Source organism: Rhinolophus hipposideros (assembly GCF_964194185.1).
Source record: "Rhinolophus hipposideros genome assembly, chromosome: 10".
Taxonomy (NCBI): Eukaryota; Metazoa; Chordata; class Mammalia; order Chiroptera; family Rhinolophidae; genus Rhinolophus; species Rhinolophus hipposideros.
In genome coordinates, this window is record NC_138056.1 from 62998824 (window position 1) to 63021899 (window position 23076).

Genomic DNA, 23076 nt, shown 5'->3' on the forward strand with positions numbered 1-23076 from the left:
CTGTTCTATTTGTCTTTGAATATGTAATCTTCCACATCTATTTTTTACACCATTTTTTATGGGAATATGAATAGTGAGAAATAATTTCTCTATTCCAAGAAAGTTTTCTGGACAAGGTTGATGGTGAATGACAGCTGACATGGCTGCAGTGTTAGGAACACAATAGAGAGTGGTAGTCTAGTTATTCTGATTTTTCAGGACAAGCTGGGAACTTGAATTTTTGTGTGAAATCGCTCTAGTTTTAAATGTTGGCAAAATTTTTTACAATACACCGTATGGGCAAAACCAAAGAAAACAAAAAAGCATATCTCATATCCAATGAGCTGTTGTACACACACGGGCCTAATTTTTCTTTTTTTTTTTTTTTAATGTATATTGGGGAACAGGGTGTTTCTCCGGGGCCCAACAGCTCTAAGTAGTTGTTCTTCAGTATAGTTGTGCAGGGCGCAGCTCAGCTCCAAGTCCAGTTGCCATTTTCAGTCTTTGGTTGCAGGGAGCACAGCCCACCATCCTATGCGGGAATTGAACCAGCAACCTTGTTGTTGAAAGCTCTCACTCTAACAAACTGAACCATCCGGCCGTTCCTCTGGAAGCTCCGCGGTAGCTCATTGTCTTCAATCTAGTTGTGGAGGGTGCAGCTCACTGACCCATGGGGGAACCGAACCTGGTAACCCTGTTGTTCAGAGCTCACGCTCTAACCAACTGAGCCATCGGCAGCCTGGCCTAACTTTTGTTTTTTAATCAATAGATTTGAAATTCATATTTTTTAAGAAGTCAAGGTGTTAAATGCCCTGCAAACGCATGTTGAATTACTGAGGGAGAGCAGAAAAGCCGTGTTTCCTGAGCCAATAACTAGAACAATGTCTTTATTTTTGCATCAAGTCTTTACTGTGGGAAGAAAGACCCCAAAAAATCTGGTGCCTGGTGAAAGCGTAGTGCTTCAACCCAAATAGCGTCATCAGTGGAGGTAAAGCATGAGAGTCTGCCAGGATAAAAGTAACAATTGTCAGGTCCAGCTCTGTGAGACAGGGGCAGGCTATGAAGATTCCCATTGTAATCCGTACCTGTTGGATTCTGTTTCTCAGAGAGCGGAATGTGGAATCGTATATTGACTAAGGCCTTGATGTCAGGGGAATTGGGAAATAGTGCAGGGGGATTTGTCCTAGGGCTAATATGATGTCACATCTTGGTTCATGGCAGAACTTTCTTAATAGCTCACATGTGAGCACATAGATTGGACCCATCTGTTTGAAAGGGGGAGTTAGCACATGTGTGGTAATCACCATCATTCGAAAGAAACTTTGAGGAGGTGTTTAGTTCCTGCTGATAGGAAAGATTAGAATCAAGCAAGTTTTATGAATAGAAAATGATGAGCAGATGAGCCTGGAAGGAAATGGAAATGTGATGAGATTAGTAGCTGATGTATACCTCTCTGCAGGGAAAAAAAAATTTTTTTTAAAAAAAAAAGGCTTTAAGGGATGTCAGGCTGGGAAATACTTTATTTCCTGAAGTGCAAAGAAGAGATTTGGACAAAGCTGTAATCTTAGCAGCTGCTGCTAAAGTGAATTGGTTGAGGATCTTTCTAAAAATCTGCCATTTAGCAGTTGCTGCTTCTAAACCTGGGGAGAAAAAAAGATGCCTTCATTACCCTGAAATGCAAGGTTCAGACGTGCCCTCAACCAACAAATATTTATTGAGTACCAACTATGTGCCAGTGCTGTGCTGGCTCCTGCAGTGGCTCATGGGCTTGTGGGAATCACCCTGCAAAGGACTGGACACAAGTGCTCAGGAGGACTCTCTAGGTGCATTGTGAGTAGGTTTTATCCTGAGGCTTCCCAGTAATGTGGCATCTTTGAGGAAAAAGAAAGACACCAAAAAGGAATGGTGTGACCCCAAGATCTAGGTTTCATGGTTCCATGGATCATGGAGCCCCTGTAGTTTGTGCCTTTTAAAAAATAACACTTTTTTTTAGGAAAAAAGAACTTTCTCAAAGACAGTTTAGAGTAAACATTCATCAGATTTATCTAATCTGGTTCCCCAAAGATTAGCAATTCAAGCATTTAGTGAATGGATTTTCTTGTTTGAATGCCATTGTAAATGGCCTTCCCAATAAGGAGGGGCCGTTTCTTTTGAGAAAGCTCATCTCTGCCTCCTAGTTTCACCTCTTCCCAAAAGGTTACCTACCTGCATGCCTATCTTGTTTCCTTCCTCCCCTTTTATCTTTCCCTACCTCACTTTAATCTTTTCTTCTTCCTTTTCTCTGTCCTTCCTCTGTCTCTTCCTTTTTTCCTTTCATTCCAAATTCCTTCCTTTTTCTTATTTCAGATGAAGACTTTTCCCTAATAAAATACACCATTCCATAAATTTATTCTACGTACTAAGTATACATCTCTGGAAATACCTGACTTACTGAAACTTGAAATAGCAGGGATATAAGTATTTCACAGTCCAGAGAAAATGGCCCTCAACTGTCCACAGTGGATAGCAACACAGGATTGGGAAGTCAGGATGTAAGTGACCAGAACACCTACCCATCTCCAGCTGATTTCTTAATGCCAAATTATAGGTCAAATAAAATAAATCACATGTAATAAAACCCAGAGCAGATGGTTTAAAGCTAGCTTATTTCTCTGCCTCCATGAAAAATATGGGTGATGGTACAGGCAAATTTTAGTTCGATGATTTCACGCCTCAGAAAGTTTATCTTCAAAAGTTGCTCTTCCTTGGAGGCCTACCCTTTAATTTACTGTTTGCACATAGTTTTCTTTCCAGAAAAGGCGGAAGCACTTGTCTTCCCAGCAATGCAGTAACCTGACCCCATAGGCAGGCAGGCCTGAATTCCAGCCCCCACTTTAGTATCAGCCCCTGAGTATGCTTTAAGAAGGTCATTTCTCTGTTTCTCCACTTGTAAAGAGGAGATAAAGTTGTTTTTAACCTCTCTGCTCTCTGGGAAGGATTAAGTGTTTAATGTTTATAAAACATTTTGAAGATGAAAAGTAAACATAAAAAGTAAACGTAACATCTACTCTACACACATTTCTTTTTTTTAGAGAGATTAACATTCTGAAAAATACCTAAATTAAAGGCTCTGCAATATAGAAATCACACAGATGAGACTTCATGAATGCAGGTCTCATTATGAATACAATGCTGAAAGGGCAGCTTGGAATTGTGGAACCAACGTGTTAGAAAGACTGAGGCTATTGCTAGTAATATGGTGTTGGGCTATGAAGCTCATCTGCCTGCCTAGACCTGTTTTCTCATCCGTAAAACTAGTGGATCGAACCATAATATCTAAACTCCCACTCAATGTTGAATTCTCCTAATGCCTAGTGACTCTGTGTTTTCCTAAGTACTAGAGGTAAAGGAAGGCAGTTTCCCTTCACTCTGAAGTTCTTCAGTACATGTGTGAATATGGTAGGGGTAAGAAAAGACTCAACAGTGGGTCCCTTCATCTTTGGGCCTACCTGTGTGGTGACCAAGAATGGAGATATCCAAGCACACATAAATGGTGAAAGGTGTGCTATCCTCAACTGGTCTTGTAAGAAAATAGTGACAATAGATAGGCTTCCTCACTGAAATTAATTTTCAGCAGCCACAGCATCTAAAATCCTACCTATTGAGAATGTGTCTTTTGGATCCAGTGATCTTCATAATGTGTATTGTTTTAATATGCAATCAGATCGAAGAGAAGGGTGACATACTTATATTTTTAGTAATTTATTACAGGGCTTCCTAATCTGTTTCGCATTATAGTACACATAGAATATGATAATATTTGTACAATATCCTTAGGTAAAGAGAAAGGCTAGCCCCAGCCAGAGGTGACTAGCCCTGGGGTCCAGCTATAAGGTCACACTCATCTTCCCAAGACTTACAAGGATCAACGTTGCTGCATATCCGTAACTTACTTGTCGCGTGTAGTTGGAAGCTCTGCCTTAGTTGAAATGGCTATATCTTTAGATTTCTTCCTTTCACAAAATCTATTAGCTGGGCACTGAGACATTTGATAATGAGGGGGAGGGAAAAAATAAATCTCTTTTGATCTTTGTCTTCTGCTTTACAATAATTATCAGGAGCTACAATAGCTCATAGCAATCAGGAGACACAGACCAAGGGCACAAAGTATTTGAGAACAAGAAAGAGTATTGCCAACATGGAGAAAGCGCTGTGGCAGCCAAGTATGAATGCAGAGATACTTGCTATTTGGGGTGTGTTCAGCCGAGACACTGGCAGATGGATCAGCAGTAACAGTGCTCTGGAGAACTCCATCTTGGATGTGCTGAGACTGCATCCCTCTGCCGTGTGATGAGTAAGCTGTTTGTCTACTGTGGCCTCTGGGTACGGCTGGCAGAATGGAGTAGCCACAGCCTACGTGCCATAGACTTGCCGTCCTTACTAAAACTGTGGTGCTGAGGCCAATGAAAGGGCATGTTCGAACTGTGTTCGGAGCAAGGAAAACATGGCTGCACTCAGTAGTTGGGGCAAGCATTTAGGTGAGAGGCCGCACAAGGTGGCGATCAGGGGCGCACTCCCTGGAGCAGGTTAAGTCCACCTTACTTCATCTTTCAGTACCTGTTTCTAATCTGTCATATGGGGCTAGTCATCCCCGCTACCCCCAGGACTGACCAGAGGACAAATGAGTTAACATGTGTTAAGCACATAGAAGAGGGCCTGCACAGAGTGAACACAAAGTGCCTGAGCAATAAGAGATAACTGAGACTGAGGACCCCCCAGCCCCTTCTTCCTCCCATCTCCTTTATCAGGGATGAGGTTAGAGCAGATTTTGTGAGAGAGAGCTGAAGATATAAAACTGTAACAAAATAATGGAAGAAGATATAGCTGCACTCAATAAATTTGGCTCTCAAGCCTTGCAGAGCTGAAAGAAGTTGCAGTCGTGACCCACACCTGGTGGCAGTTTTTAAAAAATTGAGGAAAACAGGAAAGGTGGGCGAAGACTGGAGACAGTCAGCAATGGTCCCAATTATCAAAGGAGGGAAAAGCTTGATTCTGCAAGCACAGCTAGGAGCTGGAGTTTGATCCAAAGCCACATTTGAGGAGAGAATTTTACACAGATGGTTAACAGATGCTTTTACATAGGCTGTGCAGGGTTATGAAAAGAGCATGAGCTGTGACGTCAAAGCGACAGGTACAGACCCATGGTTTGTCACTTATAAGATGAGTAGCCTTGCAAAAGCTACTTAACTTCAGAGTTTCATTGTCGCCAGCTGAAAAATAGAAATGGCAGTGCCAACAGGGATCCTATGAAAACCAGTGGCAATGGAAATGGTCGTGCAGAGGACTGAGCAGAACAAGCATGCAAAAAATGATATCAGTATAACAAAAGAGGCAGCTGAACATAAGATTTAGACAGAGGTCAGCAAACTTTTTCTGTAAAGAGCCAAACAATAAATATTTTATGCTTTGTGGCCTGTACAATCTCTGCTTCAACTGCTTATCTATGCCTTTATAGCAGCAAAGCCACCAGAGATAATGTGTTCATAGATAATATTAACGAGCATGGCTGCATTCCAATAAAACTTTATTTACAAAAAACAGTGACAGATTTGGCTATAGTTTGCTGATTCCCAGGTGCAGAGCCAAACTGCCAGATTAAATCAAGGCTCTGCCGCTTACAAGCAATGACCTTGAAATTGAAGTTCGTAAATTCAATTTCTTTACCAAATGGGTATAATCATAGTACCTATCTCATGAAACTTTTTAACAAATGTAGGAATTAACAGAACAGTGAAAAGAGCATGAGCTGTGCCTCTTACAGTGAGTCCTTGATACACAGTAAGATTTTGACACCTGTTACCTATCATCATTATGATTTCCCCAACAGTCCAGAATAATCAAGATCTCCAGTAAGATGAAATGTAATAGGGACAAATGTAAAATCCTGCACTTTGGCCCCCAAAAGAAAACCACACACTTACAGTTTATTGCTTTTCACAGAAAAAAGACCTAAGTGGTTTAAGCCATTCGTATTGCAGAGCTCTGCGACAGGGCTGCCATCCAAAATAAGTGGCGTCACGGACAGAATAAATCGATGTGAGATTGTCTCTAGGACAGTTTACACAGATCTGAGTAAGTTTGGTTTGCTATTCATTTGTCCTGCCCATCATATTATAAAAAGGAAGCTGGTATGTAACAAAACATCCTGAAAGAGGTAACCAGTATAATGAATAGCAATTCACTATATATAATGAATGACCTAAGAGATGATTATATAAATTAGAGTTTTTCAGTCTGGTGTGAGGATTCTGAAATATACTTAAGTATTTTATGAGGAGGGTAATTTTAAAACGTGGCCCCCCCCACATTACTTAACCCTCGTCTTAGAGAGGTGGGGTTTATGACCTCTCCTTGAATCGGAAGTCTGAGATGGTTAGCGAGTAGAATATGGATCAAGTGATACTGTGCCAGTTTCTGGGCTCAGCCTTAAGAAATAGGCACCTGCTACTTTCTGTCCTTTAGGTCTTTTGCTCTTAGAACCCAGCCACTATGCTGTGAGGAAGCACAGGCCACACAAAGAGGCCGCTTGTAAATATTGAGGCTGTTGAGCTCAGCCCCACCTGAGGTCCCAGCCAATGGCCACTGTCACCAACAGACATATTTGATGACTACAGGCTCAGCTACCTGTGACTGATTGCACAAGAGACTCCAAGTAAGAACTGCCCGAATGAGTCCCTAGAACTAGGAGAGATAATAAAAGGATTATGTTTAGTCTAAGCTACCTGGTTTTGGGTTATACTGCAGTAGATAGCTGAGACAATGCGAAAGAGGAATTTGACTTTTCCTGTATAATTACAAAGAGTAAAAGTAGTCTTTGAAGCTACAGGTAGTCTAGGCAGGTCGATTGAGGCTCAATATTAAGAGGAGCGGTGTGAAAATTAAACCTATCAAACAATAAATGGGTTGCCTCATACGGCATTGAGTTCTTATTGGACATATCTAAACTGTGGCAAGATGATTGCAGGTCTGGGATATTAGAGAGGATTTGAGGCATGGCAGAGGGGTGAATTTGTTGGGCGTCCATGTATATTTATTGGTTGCTTGATCTCCCAATTTGCTTCGAAAAGAATTTCATAATTAGAAGGCACTAGATGATTTTTCATTAATTTACTTAATACATAGTTATTGAATGCTTACTATATCCATTGTTGTAGATACTAGGAATACATCTGTGAACAAAACAGATGAAACTCTCCTTTATGGAGCTCATGTTCCCATAGAGGCAGACATGCAATAAGTAAGTGTACAAGTGAAATAAATATAATATGTCACATAAAGATAAAGGATCAAGGACAAATAGAAAGCAGTTGAAGGAGATATGTAGTCCCTGAAGAGAGGTTTACAACTTTAAATATAATGGCCTAGAAAGAACCTTTTTTGATGAATTAATGGTTGAGGAGAATGACAGAATAGAACTTCCCATCTTAGAAATAATTAACTATATTCTCAGTCACTCTTATAATCACTGGCAACAAGGCAGTGGACAAGACACAAGGTCTCAGTTGTCTGGCAGCTTACATATTATGTTCTACTACAAGGAGAGAGACGACAAAAATAAATACATCAGACAATTTCAATGAGTCAGGAGTGTGGCCTTCCACAGCTGCCACAACTCCAGGATTCTCAATGTCTATCTATTGTTGGTCCTGTAAAGCTTTTGCATTATCCAGGGGCAGACTTAAAAACATGTAATCTTGTCATCATAACCCATCAGGCCATGTTGACTGCCTTCTGGTTCTTCCTGGTATTCATAGACCACAGGGTACCAGAGGAAATTGAAATGGACTGTGCTGTCCTTTCAGTGGTACTGAAGGACACTGAAACAACTAGTTGTAAACAACTAGTAGTTGTTTAGTTGTAAACAACTAAAGAAATTAATATTCTAGCCTTTTGATTAATTGCCAAACCACTGATTTTTGATCAATGATGAAAGCAAAATATCTAAGTTTGAATGGTTCGGTATTTTCTTGTCAGGTTGTAGCAAAGCAAGAAGTCTCATGGATAGTTTCTAAACAATGGACAATTCCTTGCATCATTAATGAAAAATGATGCAGCGGAAGAGATAATGGGGATTTATCTCCATTAGTTTTGCTTCGATCTCCAGTGCTGCTACTCCTGCCACATAGGCTAATTCCTCATGACAGGCTGAGGCCTAGGGCAGCATTAGTATGAAATCTAAGAATCTGATGGAAACACCAATGATTAATATTCCAGGTGGAAAAATGTCTGGACACATGAGTGAGTCTAGAGAAATGCTGACCTTAAACAAATAGACAGCCAGGTATTTCTCCAGTAAAATTTGTTTATTTGGAACCACCAAAAATTGTAATTTGGGGCATGCAGTCTAATGGTGAATCACACGCAAGACCAGAGAAACAAAGGAGAGGAACGCACTTTTAAGGACTTGGGAGGCTCTGTGGTGAACAAAGTGTCCATGGGAGGAAACTCAAAGTTCAAAGTACAGTGACTTTTTCATTGGCTGCATTATGGCAATCTTCCATTGGCTGAGCTGTTACTGGGCAAACAGGAATCTTTTCTTTCTCCTGATGAGGTAAGTGACGTGGTATCAATTCCTGTTGGAGATGCAAGGTACTTTTCTTCCTATTGGGATCAGTAGAGTGCGTTGAGTGACATGGACGTTGAGAGTTCTCTCTTTCTAGCCTCCCAATTTGATTTTAAATGAGGGTTATGTTTGTTAATCTGCAGAGAAACAATAATGGAAATTAAGACTTTGAGGTTAGCAATGACGTAGTTCAGTTCAGCAAACATTTATTAAGAGTACACCAGGTTCCAGGAAAGAGATAAAAAAGACGGAGTCCCTGCCTTGTGTAGCTCACAGTGAACTGAAGGAGCCAGACACATGAATAAATCGTTTCAGTAGATTGTAGATAAGGGGCCAGCACAGTTTTGGAAATGACTAGAAACCATTATGCCTAATCCTGGGATTAGTAGTGTTCTCAGTGAAGTAAATTGGGTATGAACCCCAGAGTACATGGTTAAAATTTTGTCTATCTTTACCTGACCCTCATTCATAGAATCACATAGCAAGAAACACTTGGAAGATAATATTATATGTTATCAGTCTTTTTATTTCTTACGGATGAGGAAATAGAGGCCCTTCAGTATCTGAATGCGCTCTCCATTTATTATATAAGGGAGTGTTCGGGGTAAATTTTTAATTTCATTCAACAACACTTATTTGGCACTTAGAGCTGTACCAGATGCCAGAACACAACAATCATAAGAGACAGTCCCCGATCTCAAGTTGCTCAATGTCTAGAATGACTGAGTACAGACCAACAAGCAAACAGACACTTAAAAGTGTAAGTGATAATTGTATCCTGGAGCTATGCACACAGCGGAGTGGGAACGTGGTGATGACGCCTACCTCAATCTTCAGGAAGTAGGAATGGCTTTGCAGAAGGAGTGTTTGAATTGAAGCTTCTAGAATGAGTCAGGTGTATTGCCCACAGAAGGCATCTCATGGAGACAGATATCTGTGCAATGGAATGGAGGTGGAAGAGCATGCATGACATTCTCTGGACCTCCCAGGCTCAGTGTAACTGAGCGACGGAAGGAAAGGAGCAGATAGTGATAATCTGGTGATAATCAAGGCCAACCAGATCCCTGCTGTCAAGGAGCCCCTGAAGAATGTTATGCAGGTCATAGTTTTGAAGAAGAAATAAAACTTTACCACAAAGATGAAGGCTAGAGACGGAGAGATCAGGACACTAATGAGCTAGTCCAAGCAAGCTGCAAATGAGGCCGGTCTGTAGGGCAGTGTAGCAGAGGAGACTGATGTAGGGCGTGCACATGTGAGGTTCCTGCAGGCCCCCAAGTTTAGTTGGATATGGCTGGTTAGACAGAGCCTGGACTCTAGATGGATGCCCAGGATTGTGGTGTGGACCAGTGTGTGAGTAGATGGTGTCATTTATTGAGACAATGAAAATAGAAAAGGCGGAGGTTTGAGGGTAAAGACTCCAGTCTGTGATTTGGGGGGTGTTGCATGTGAGAGGTGCAGAGAGTAAATTCCTAGTAAATAGTGGAACATGTTGGTTTGGAGATGGGGAATGACGCTTAGGCACAAGAGTACACACTGGGGAATTATCAGCATATAGGTGGTGATTGAAGCCATGGGTAATGAGATGGAAGAGTTATGAGCAAAAGGCAGGAGAGGTAGCATGGGGTGACGTTGTAAAGGACCTTGAATGAGCTATGAAAGTTTTACAAGGTGAGATTGCTTTGGCTAAAGAGATTATCCAAGTAGGACCTGAATTGGAGTCTAATTCATTAAATAAGCATCTGTGGCTTGTTCTATGTGGCTTGACACAGGGGTGAGAACAGTGAAAAAAAGGGCAAAGTCTGTTTTGCCCTTATGCAGCCTATCAACTTAGGTTGGAGAATTACGTATGTAGTTCATTTCCACAACATTAAATACTACAAAAGAAAAGTATAGGGCGATTTAACAGTACATAATTTGGGAGGGGACTAGAGGAGAGGGCTGGCATTTGCTTTGTCTGTGGGGTCAGAGGAGGCATCCCTGAGGAAGTGACATTTCAGCTGGACCTAAAGAATGAGTAGGCACGATCCAGGTGAAGAGATAGGAGAAGCACTCCAGGGAGAGAGGATGGCAGATGCCAAAGCCCTGAAAAGGAAGGTTGTGTGTTCAAGGACCTGAGGAGGCCTGCATAGTCTGAAGGAGCAAGAGAGCTGTGTACTTGAGGTGAGGCGGGGACATAAGTGACCCCACCCCCATGGCATGCCAAGGAGCTGCTTCATGAGCCTGTGCAGCTGCCACCCTTCACTGCTTGCAGACACCTCAAGGACCTGGATTTTTAAATCCAGGTTTACTCCAAAGGAAGGCATTTTTGCAATAGCAGGATCCTCAAATGAGTGGTGAACCACAGCCAAGAGGGTCTCCATTTTTCTTGGCAGCCACCTGGCCCTGAATCATCACCAGAGCTCCATCTCAGAGCTCACCGTAGGGCATTTATTGACAAGCAAGGAGGAGGTGATTTTGTGCATGGCGAAGGCTGTGAGTTGTCTGGATTTGGAAAGAGGCTGTTCAAGCGAAAAGGAGAGGCAGAGGAGTTGAGCAGCCAAAAAATCAATGTGTTTAGGTCAACACAGCTCACCTGGGAGTATAACATTTTAGTTCGGCAGCAGCAGAACGTGCCTCTTCAGAACTCAGTGTGTCCAGGAATTAGCTCAAGAGTCAAAATCCAGCCTTGGCACATATTGGCCCTGACGTGTTTCTTTTGTGAAACATAACAAACCACTTGGGAAAATAATCTTGGAAGGAAACTTGATTGACTTTTCAAAGGAAGCAAGAATGCCTCTGAAAATTTACCTTAACTCTATTAAAGCTATCCTCCTAGGCAGCTTGTAAGAGAAAGTAAACTAGATCACAGTTTCATTTTCTAAAAAGCCTTTAATTTATTTTCCAAATTTGGGGACTTTTTTTCTGTTATTCCTGTGGTTGCTTTATTAGATGAAAAACTGGTTGACCGACTGTAACTCACCTTTGTTTTTCTCCTTTTGATGCATCGTGCGTCTTCATTTTCCTTCCAGTCTCCAAATACTTATTTTAAGGTAATAAGCTGTCTTATTCCAGGACACGAATTAAAGATTAAATATAGGTTCTTCCCGGTTTTGTTAAGCAGAATTACCAAAAGTTCAATATTTGGCTTAGCACTTAGTAACAATGGTACCTCTGTGCCTCTGTTTTCTCATCTGGAGAATGGGAATAAATAAACCTGCTCCACTTACTGAAGTGGGTGTTTTGGAAAATAAAGGAGATAATGCACAGAAGAGGCTTTATATATGGTGTCACCATCCACTTGTTAAATATTAATATGATAGTAATTATCATCACTATGAAAAAGACTATTCACACTAAGACTCAGAGGCTTTTTATATCTGCCATGCAAACTTTATAGGAGAGCTCTTCATTTATCTCCTCTCTCTCAATTTTCACAGACATACATAAGAATAGTGTCTCACAGATATGGGAAGAGGTGTCGATTCCCCTCCCATTTTCTAGAGAGGAAAAAAATTATTTTGTGACTGTTAAAAACATATTTTAACTGTCAAGTATATTTCTAACCAGCCATTAAAATTCTGACGTGTATATCACAGTTTTCCTTTTGTTCATTAACAATGTAAAAATCACAAATTTTACATGAAGATGGAAAAGAAAGAAAATAAAATGAATATTGAAACAATGTGGATGGTAATAGAGTTGTCCAAGGATTAGAAGAAACACCTATGGCTTAACATATAATAATGGTTATATTATTTTGTGCATCGGTTGAGGATGCCATATTTTAGGCCCACTAAGTCTGTAGAAGTTGGCACATTTTGTAATGTCAACCCTATTTCTTCTCCCTCTCCATTCCACATCACAAGAACTTTGCCTCCCTCCTGCTTTTTCAGCAATGATTTCCATTACTCGATTTGTGACATTACCTTGCGTCTATGGATGAACTATGAAAAGTTATTCATTTGACATGAATTACAGTAATAAGAAAAGTTGAGATGTTCTAAAACACAGAATAGATCTTTTGTAGGGTATCATAGGAAGGAGTGGCAAGAAAAGTTCTTCTCCTTTCTGAATGTAAAATGTTTTCTCTTTCAAATCTCAGGTGACTGTAACAGATGGCGGTTCCTCTCCGAAACAGTCAACCATTTGGGTGGTGGTTCAGGTTCTGGATGAAAATGACAACAAGCCCCAGTTCCCAGAGAAAGTCTACCAAATCAAGCTACCGGAACGTGACCGGAAGAAGAGGGGAGAACCCATTTATAGGGCTTTTGCATTTGATAGAGACGAGGGCCCCAACGCCGAAATCTCTTACAGTATCACGGATGGGAATGATGATGGAAAGTTCTTTATTGACCCTAAAACTGGCATGGTTTCTTCCAGAAAACAATTTACAGCAGGGAGTTATGACATCCTAACGGTAAGTTTTTTCCTGAACCTCCATCACATTAATGGGGGGGGGCACTTACTTTTTTATTCATGTATATTCCTTTCAACTATAAATCTTAGAGTAAAAAGTGCAGCCACACAACTGTGGAAGGCTACCTTCTGTTTCTGTGATATTCTTAAATAATGATATCATTTCATTTGGTTGTGTCCTATCAGCAAACCCCCTTTCTCAGTCCATAGCCTGCTCCATCGTGTACTCAACCATACTTCCTGTGTCCCTAAATCCTTTCAAGGTACTGCACGTAAATGTAAACTGTGGGTAAGGGAACTGCAGACCATTCAACATCACTCAATGTGTCTCCAAGACTTTCCCAAGAAAACAACTCTTATAATTGTTGGCAATGTGATCGTACATGAATTTAGCTGTGTGAATTGTGAGACACAAATCAGACTATGCTTATTCTGTAAAAAGTGAAGAAGAAAAAAAAAAAAACAAGTAAAAAGTGACTACATTTTTCATTGTTAAAAATTAAAAATAGAAACAAACATGAGCACCATCTCAAATAGAGACTTAAACTCCCATATCTATGGTGCCAGCCTGCTCCCCCCAACCCCCAACCGCATGAAACATATAGTGCCTATGCCAGAAAGAGGACTGCTCATCTTTACAAGTGATGGGCACTTTCCAGGGTCCCAATAAATGTCAAGAGTTAGTGCCGTCTGCCATTGTTCTCTTAGTCCTCAGTGTTCTCTACTGTATACAGTCAGCCCTTTATTATTGTAAAGGATGGTCTTTGACCCTTGATTTATCTTTTCACTCCTATGGTCTGGACTTGGGTTCCTTTCCTTTTTCAGTAATGTATCCAGAATAGGGGGCATAGAAAAGAAGATAAAAATCTAGCCCTGTTTCTACCATTGAAAGCTCTGATGTGAGACTTGCCAATGGGAATCTTTGAGGAATGGATGGACTGTGGATACTCTCGGTGCTCCACCCAGATCCCCTTTTCAGGGTGGTGCAGCTATCCCCCCACTGCTGTGAGTGTTAGCTGCTAAGGGCTCATAGCTGCCCTCTTCTCCACAGAGTCATCCTTGACTGAACTTCTTGACCTGAGAGGTTCCACACTTCCAGCCTAGCCCAGCAGTCCGCAGCCAGTCACTGACTGACACCAGATACAAAAGCTCAACCCTCTTGCGGACCCAACTCTGTAGTGTACTTAATGACTCCAAGCTCCCTGTGGGATCAGGCTGAGCTTAGATTTTAGCTGAGACCACATTCTTGCTTAGCACCTTCCCCATATGTCCTACTTTCTTCACTTCCTCTCTCTCCTGAAAATACTTCTGCCTCCTCCGAAGCCCCACCTCCCCCCAAAAAAAACCCAAAAAAGCACATTTGTACTCAAATCCCTGTCTCGGGTGCTGCTCTAGAAAACCTGACCTAGGACATCTATCTTCAAGGGTCCTCCATTTCACAGGAATTTTCCCAGGCAAAATGATCATCCATGAACACATAGCATTAGGTAGCGATGAGTTGTCACTATTTTTAAAGGCTGTAACTATTAGCCATGCACTTGCAAATGTTAATTATTAATGTCATATTTTAAAATCCTTTATTTATTTTTTTGTTTTCTATCAGTGGTGACTGCTTGTTGGACTTCCCCTATTTAAGTCCAGGATACCATACACATAAGTCCAGTTAACTGTACACATCTAGGCAAGGAGACATACTTTCCTCAGCTTTTATATCAGAATATACAGAAGAATCATTAATACTCTCTCCCCCACCCACTACCTTTAGGAGGCTGTGCTTCCACCAAGAGAGTTCTTTACCCCTTCCGTTAGCATAGGTGAAATGTGCAAGGCTGCTGCCTTTCCTATGTCACTCAAGAACTTTGCCTCCCTCTTTCCAGATTGCCTCCCTACTCTTCCAGATTCTATGTGAGTGGAATATTGCAGAAGGAAGGAGCTGCAAAACATGACCATACACACACACACACACATACACACACACACACACACACACTTCTGTGCATACACACTTCATTCACAGTTAAGTAGGGATTCATAATGAACTTTATTTCCTTTCAAGAATCACCCTCAGAGGTATAAGGAATCAAATTAGCTATTTCTACTCCTGTAACTATCCCTCATGACTATAAAACACTAGAAATTGTTAAGTGCAACATTTGTTTTTCAAGGTTTTACACCACTGTAAAGTTGGCAGTGGTCAAAATCACCTTCTGGTAAATGTGGTGTGGGGTCCCCATGTGACCAAGTTGTTTCCCCTCCGATTTCTGGGCTCATTCTCCCCAGATCTCTGCTCTCTTCCCTTTGCTGACACCCTGATGAGGATGGACGCTCAGCCTAACAACATCCACATGACCAGGCTCCTAGCTCTAAGACGTCTTTTTGTGTTCTCTCTGTGTATGAGTAGATAAAGGCGGTGGACAACGGGCGCCCACAGAAATCCTCCACGGCCCGCCTCCACATTGAATGGATTAAGAAACCACCCCCTTCACCTATACCTCTGACCTTCGATGAGCCATTTTATAACTTCACAGTCATGGAAAGTGACAGAGTCACCGAGATTGTGGGGGTGGTGTCTGTGCAGCCAGCTAACACCCCTCTGTGGTTTGACATAGTTGGTAAGTTTGAGTCCTCCAGAGTTGTAGCGGGCAAAGTAATCATGGACTGGAGCAGCTAGCAACAACAACAACAACAAACCAACAACAACAACAAAACAACCCACTAATGATTAGTGCTAAGATTAAAAGATGTATAGTGCTGGAATGCAAAAGAGCCAGTAAAATGAGTAATAGACCTGTGCTTTTGTTCTGATTCTGTAGCTAAGCTGAACAGAAAGTGCTCTCTGGCTGGATTTTCCATAGTACGTTATTTACTGCAATCTTAATGTCTTTCTGTGTGTCATTTAAATTCTATTGTCACACTTGGCTAATCTCATTTCTAAATGTATTGATGGTACTAGACTTGCTGTCCTTCATTTTTCTCTTTTTCTTCACCTTTTTTCTGCATTCTGTTCTTTTTTTTTTCTGCTCCCGACTGCCCTGCTTCAAGGTGGCAAGCATGCTCGAGAGATGTTCTATATTCTACAGACAGCTTGTGGGCAGAACTGTTCAACAGAAGGTACCCTTAGTGCAAACACATTTGCTAAAATACAGCTATCCAATCTGCCTTTTACAGTTTTTTTTTTTTAAGCAAATTAAATTACATCTTTCATAACTGCCTGTGACAGGCTAAAGTGCAGCCCAAAGATTTCATACATGCCTCTAACAGCTATTGCATTACTTGTATCCGGTGACTCTTTTGTTTTGAGGTTGATGGGTTTTGGATTTGGGGATGAAAGGAGGGGGGTTGTTTTGATTTATTTTTAAATTTTTTCTTTGAGGTAGCTGGGCTTTTTGTTGTTGTTTTTTCATCTTTTTGTAGGGTCATTTATTTAACTGGGCATTTTCCAACTGAAAAATAAATTAAAATATATCCCAACTCCTCCGTTTTGCACTAGGAGTGCCATTCCTAAACCAAAACAAAAAAGAGAAAGAAAAAAAAAAAGAACACCAGGAAGAGTTCCCTGGCTTTTGTCCACAAAAGGAAGGGCAGGAAATGGAACCTGGATATATAGCCAGTGAGAGCTTCCCTCAAGAGCTAACTAGAGAAACAGATGGAAGCATGCAGGATAGACCTTGGGAGCCAACCTTTGAATTCCTTGAAAGAAAGCAAGCAAGCACGCCAAGCTGCAAAAGGAGAGGGTAAAACAGCACTACTGCCCTCAACAAACCGCCAGGGAGAGGTAGTGGAGAGGAAACAAGTGCTGAGGACCAGGAAACAGAACAGGCTGTTGCTAAGAGGAGAGAGGGGAGAGTGTGAGCCAGCCAGCCTTGGATCTGACACTGGTTGAGCTGGAGCTGCCTTCCCACGGTTCTCTCTGGGAGGCGGGGAATCCAGATTGCTGGTCTGGGGGAATCATTTCCTTCCACATGTCACTGCCTGGAGAGGATGGGCAGGAACTTGCCTCTCTTCCCAGGAATGGCTGGATCTGGGGAAAGCATTTAGGACATTCCACATCTGTTTTAATAAGGCACAGAAAAAGAATGCCCCATGGCCCCCCAAATCTCAGCAGAGGGTCCTCTAAAGCTCCCAAAAAGAAAAGGCTTGTTTTCTACCTATTTCATTGTATGGAACGATGGTAGAATGTCTGTTTTACTTAATTGGCATTAATCACACCATCCTGAACATGACCATCCTCATCCTAAGCTTTCAACTCCTTCTTCATCTCCACTGAATGCATTTGAAGTGGAACCTCTGATCCAATAAATGACCCTGGATCAGCGGAACCTCTGATTTAGGAAAGAAGTCTCTGCTTCTGTATCTTCTCAGTAATTTTTAGCTCATTAACTCATTACCGGATGCAGTTTCTTTCTGGGTGAAATAAAGGGTTGCATTCATGCACCCATCACCTGATTGTCTGTGCTATTGTCTTTGGTGATTCCTTCACCACCACCCCCAGGTCAGAGTCACAAAAAGTGAATTTGAGTGTCAGCATGTGTCCTTGATGCCCAACCGCCAGGGGCATGCGTGATCGTGACTTCTTTAACATAGTCGAAAGGAGAGTACAATCAAAACCCATCAGGCAACAGGGCTCCTGGTGTGCTGTCCTGAGCTATGGGAGGAGCTGCCCTCTCACATCAGCCACCAGTTTATCTCCCTCCTCTTCCGACACTCCAGTTTTCAAGGACCTCCGCAGCTTGATAGCACTGCTTCTCCCCTTTGCATGGTCCATGCATGCAACTTCCTTACCCACAGCACACCCCGCTACCTTCCCTGCCCACCCCGGGATTCTCTGGCTTGGACTCTTCTTCAAACATTCTGCAAGCGTGCCTTTCTCGGATGCTTAGTCTGACCAGCCATCTCACCCCAGTTAGCCAAGTCAGTTTTGCAATTCCTCAGTATTCCTGCACGTGTGCGTGTGTAGGGAAGCATGCCTACTAGTGCTGCATGTAACCTTCCTTGAATGTTTTCGTGTCAGCATTATTAGTGCTACTGTATATTTTCATTCGATAGGATATTTTATCCTATCTTTATTCATAATCCTGAAGGGCTTTTGTCCTGAAGACCTTTGTCTCTCCTTCCTTCCTCCTGCTAATGCTTCTGTTGTAGTCTACCCAGGGTGAGTGGAATAAACAATGGTGACCAGTGGAGATGGCCCAGGTAGCCAATGTATTAACCCTACTGATGCCTCCTGAGAGCAACTCAGAGTCAGTGTGACTTTCCACTGTATTCCCAGCCATATCAACCACTGCATCTTTGACAAAATGAGAACTACTCCAAAAAAAGGGGGCCCGTTTACAGATGAGAGCCCTCTCTGGAAGGAGTCCCTAAACCTGCTCCAAATATAAATCTGGGAATCATTATGAAGAACATAGTATCGGTTTTCATTTTTCTCCATCTTTTTCCAAATGCTATACTCTTCCTATAGAACCCGCTCTCTTTCAGTATACCATGTAACTCTTAATGAAGACCTCCAGGGTTTTCTGGGTTTTCTTCTGGTCTGTGATGCTTCCATCACAGAGATTTCACTGTAGATCTGGTAACATGTAGCTAAACTTCTCCTACAAATCGAACTTACTCAGCCGGATGCCCAAACAAAACATGATTTTATTTCCATCCCCGCATCTAGCCAACAACATCTTGAAATAGCACTCTCTATTTCACCACGAAAGTAAATTTTTTTCCCCCCAGGTGCTGATTGCTTTCAGAATCGATATGGTCCTTCTTCCACCAAATCCCCCTTTTGAGAATCCTTTCTAATCTAACAGTCATTTTTTTTTCAATCTGCTGACAACATCTTTCCCCTTCTCTAAACACCTATTGTTTTCTTTATCATATTCAGATGTTTCATTCTCACTTTCAAGATTTCTTGCTTATTTATCCATGTCCATTGAAACTTTTTTCTCTCTTCCCTTCTTCCTTACCTAAGCCAAGATCGCACAGAGGAAAAGAGAGGGAACAACACTTAAGAAACTTAGCAGTGTACTGTAATGCTAAGAATAGGCATGAGGCATCCAAGGTCGACGTGGACCTGAAACGAGATCTCAGGTTTAAGTGTAGGTCTTTCCTAGGTGGTAAGTACTTTATGACTCTTCCAAGGGGAGTCAAAGCTTGGTTCCATTATAGACCTAGTGTATTCAGACACCTATACTGACGCTCAGGGTCATAGAGAATACAACATCCTGGCCTCACATGTACAGCTTATAAATGCTACAACTGATGAATTCTCATTAAGTGAGCAGAAAGTATTTCAACACGCTTTACCCCTGAGAATATTCTCTCCTCATTTCCATGTGTACAAATCTACCTGATTCTTGTTTCAATTTCTTCTGCCCCTCCCCCCACACAAAATAATATGAATTCACAAAAGCTGTGTGGCGAGCAAGGTTTGGTTCACAGGCCTAGACCCCTGCACCCAGGATTTGCGAGTCACTTTCTTGTGCTTCTAAAGAGACCACAGCTTATAAGATGTTATATAGCTAGACTCTCCTTAGCTTCCTAGAAGCCCAACTTGTAACCTAGTTAAGAAAGCTGTTATTAAAAGGAAACATAATAAAGTTCAGCTGTTCTGTGTTTAAACAGCCCAACGCACAGCCTGTTCCTTCTCTGTGTTAAAAGGGGAAAAAAATGAAGGGAACAAAATTAACCCAGAATCCTTTGTGGCTTTATCACATATCTTCACACTTCTCAGGAGACTATGATTTCAACTAAGCAGCTCCTTGATTTACATATTCTTTAATGTGCATGCACTGTGGTTCGCAGTTCAGTCCCCATATCCTTATCCCAATGACAAATATTTGTACTGTACTGATCACCATTAGTACACACTTCAAATAATTCGTCTTTACCCACAGCTTGAGGGGCATATTGCTTCCCAATTTTCTAGCTTTATGCCTGACTTAAACTAGAAAAAGTTTTTCTTGTAGATGGTGAACAATTAAAATATCTTTGTGAATTTGCCTCTCCCAATGTGTAGAGAGGAGAAAAGCTATTCTTTGAAAATAATTCTCTGATGGTGTGAGCTAGTGTATAGGTCCAACTCTAACTTGAATACCTTTCTGTGTTGCAGGAAAACAAAGACCGCCTCGATCCTTAGTTTGTCATAGGTTCCTGAAGATTTTGGGTGTTTGGATGCTTCTGTCTCATAAGCCAGCTCCTGTCCTTGAACCTTGTTCCCAGTGGGGCCTTCCCTTATTAGAGTTGGTTCAAGTGGACAAGTTATACATTCTGATAACACTAGCAGCAGCCCTGTTCTCTGAGGAGAGCTTGGGCTTTTCTAAACAAATGGCCATATTTCTTCATCACAAAACTCTTGCCCACACCTGAGAGAAGCCGTGTCTGTGTACCATTTCTAATATAGCTATTTCTCCATCAGGGTGACACTTGCTCAAAGTCATTCAACTGACATCAAACACTTCAATTCTTCAGTTCTTCGCTCTGTCCCTAATTTGATCCCAAACAAGTCATCTTTTTTCTCCATAGCAACAATACTGCCCATAGGAGGACACCTGAAAAGAGTTTAGGAGAACAGTAAAAAGCCTAAATAGTACTTTGTATACCCCTTGTTTTAAGAGAAAGAATTTTAAACCAGGTTCTAGAAGGGAATTTCCTTCCTAACACTGTTTCCTGACCTCCACCCCATATTGCCTGCCTTCCACGTAAATATCCTTTTCAGCTCCGTGCTTTGCTTGCTTCATTCCAAGGCAGAAAAATTATTCATGATCAAACTGTAACTGGTGTTTAGCGTTTTTCCTCAAGTTCAGTGTACAAGCAGAACTTGAATGAACAGCTTGAGAATGATTCCCTTAGTTCATTGAGATTCAGCAGCTCAGTGTTTTGGAAGCTTCTCACATAGCACTTCCCCCTTGGTGACTACTAGATTTTTGGTTGGTGTTTTTACAATTACACATAGAGTCGAATGGAATCATAGGCTAGGGGAGGGACCTGGAAGCTTCTCTAAATGGGAAGCGGTATGATATTCACCGTTGGATCTCATCATGGAGAGATGGTGATGCTTTGTGTCCTTTTTTAGAAAAAAGCTTGAGTAGTTGTACTCCAACACCTGGTTGCCCAGCACATTCAAGCTGTAGCTGCTGGCACAAAATAGTTTTATTCTTGCCCCATTTTTAAACGCTTTTTAGGACATTCCAACTTGCTATGTTTTACTATAGAATCCTGTAGAAATCCAAGATGCTTCTTCTATTCTTTGTTGATTACACCCATCTTGACCAAATATAGTCATAGAGAAATGTCCCAAACATGAATTATCTGTTATGTGGGCTGTTCACAACCTCGCTTTTAACCATCTCTGCCTCACGTCCCTGCAGCAACACTCAGGCTGTGACTTTTCGAATTTCCCACTTTGTTGAAACTCAGACCAGCTCGGCTGTGTCCTCCCTTCTCCCATCTTTTGTTTAGCCTAACGCTACTGCACCAGCATACTCTGGCTTTGCATGTTGTGTTACTGGTTCTGAGGAAGCACATCTTGTTTAAACGGAATGCTGCTAATGAAAATGGACTCCTTCTATTTGATATTCTCACCCCAGATGAATTGGACATGATTTTCTACGAAATGAAATCACCTTTCAGGCTAAAGAGAGCCTGAAAAATGAGCCCTGGGGGAGAGATATGGAGTCATTTATGAAATGGGATGTTTAAGTGGTAGGTTATTAAATTGCATGAGGGTTGATGGTGAACTGCTGGTCTGGATTCTGTGTCCCTTGTCAGAAATTCATTTTAAAACTTAGAGAAGATTTTGGGAACCTTGTTTTACATGAAATCTTGATTTAACTACCAACAAATGCCCTGGAAGTGATTATCAGTGGCTGTTAGCCATCTTGATGGCCTGAGATACTTCAGAGGCTCTCTCAAGTATTCCTTGATCTGCTTCCTGTTTGTCTATTTCCCTGACCCCTTTAGAGGTTTCTGTTCTAGAGTATCTGAAACAGTAAAGGTGAATAAAAGAGGCACACATGTGCACGCACACGTGACACACACACACACACACACACACACACACACACACACACCAGGAAGAGAGAACTAAAAAAAAAATTACAACCTAAAAGTGGCCAAAAATGTTATTTGATATGAAAAATAACTAATAAGAAAACACACAACCTATGTGCAATATGTAAAATATGTCAATGTTATGCCACTGAGCACATGAAATGATTATGTATTTCTGCATAGGGCCCCAAGGAAAATGTGAGCCTCAGGCAGTTGAGGGAGAGCATATAGGATTGCCCCATTTAAACTGACACTAGAAATCTTTGCTTGCATGTTTTCTAAATTTCATGTTCATTCATCTTTAAACTGGAGCAAACCAAGGTTTTGTAATTTGGATAATTTCTATTTTTCCTTAATCTACACATTTGTACCTTTTCAAATAATTGAGGTTGAAAGATGACCTCTTCCCCCACATCCAACCCCCAAATCAATCAGAGTACTCAGATTTAAGAAAGTACAGTAGTTCCCCCTTATCCTCGGAGGATATGTTCCAACACCCCTAGTGGATGGCTGAAAACACGGATAGTACCATTCCTTATATATACTGTTTTTTTCTTATACATACATACCTATGAGAAAGTTTAATTTATACATTAGGCACAGTTACAGATTCACAACAACTAATAATAAAATAGAGTAATTATAACAATATACTGTAATAAAAGTTATGTGAATGTGGTATCTCTCTCCAGTAATTTTTATATTTTTCAGTCTAAACCCAGTCCCGAATTTGTATAACCGGCCCTTACTTGCAATAAATGGCTTGATGTCACTCACTTCAGGGAATTGACCCCTTGCTGTCACCTTCATATATGCTTAATGCTTCCTGGCAGAACACATTGCCATCAGTCAGAACACGTTTTCTATTCATGTCTTCCACCCACAAACGGAATGCCATTTCCATCTAAACTAAGCATTCATTATGCATTGTGGCCATTACTTTAGCCGTTTGAGGTGAGATAGCAAAACTAGCACAAATTTCTTTTTCCTTCTTCACAATTTCACTAATAGAAGATTCATTCTTATCATAGATCTTAGCCACCTTAGCATAAGAATTT

General features: G+C 41.3%; 1 protein-coding gene across 6 annotated transcripts in view; it reads left to right on the forward strand.

Annotated features, from left to right (window-relative positions):
- FAT3 (FAT atypical cadherin 3) overlaps positions 1 to 23076 on the forward strand; it is a 635533-nt gene that overhangs the window by 492823 nt on the left and 119634 nt on the right. For 4 of the 6 annotated variants that reach the window (XM_081062135.1, XM_081062137.1, XM_081062140.1 and 1 more), the window contains 3 exons: positions 12663 to 12977; positions 15378 to 15588; positions 16019 to 16087. In XM_081062135.1, the coding sequence (XP_080918261.1) occupies positions 12663 to 12977; positions 15378 to 15588; positions 16019 to 16087 (595 nt within the window). The remainder of the gene's footprint in view (positions 1 to 12662; positions 12978 to 15377; positions 15589 to 16018; positions 16088 to 23076) is intronic. The other 2 variants (XM_081062136.1, XM_081062138.1) reach the window with 1 other exon arrangement.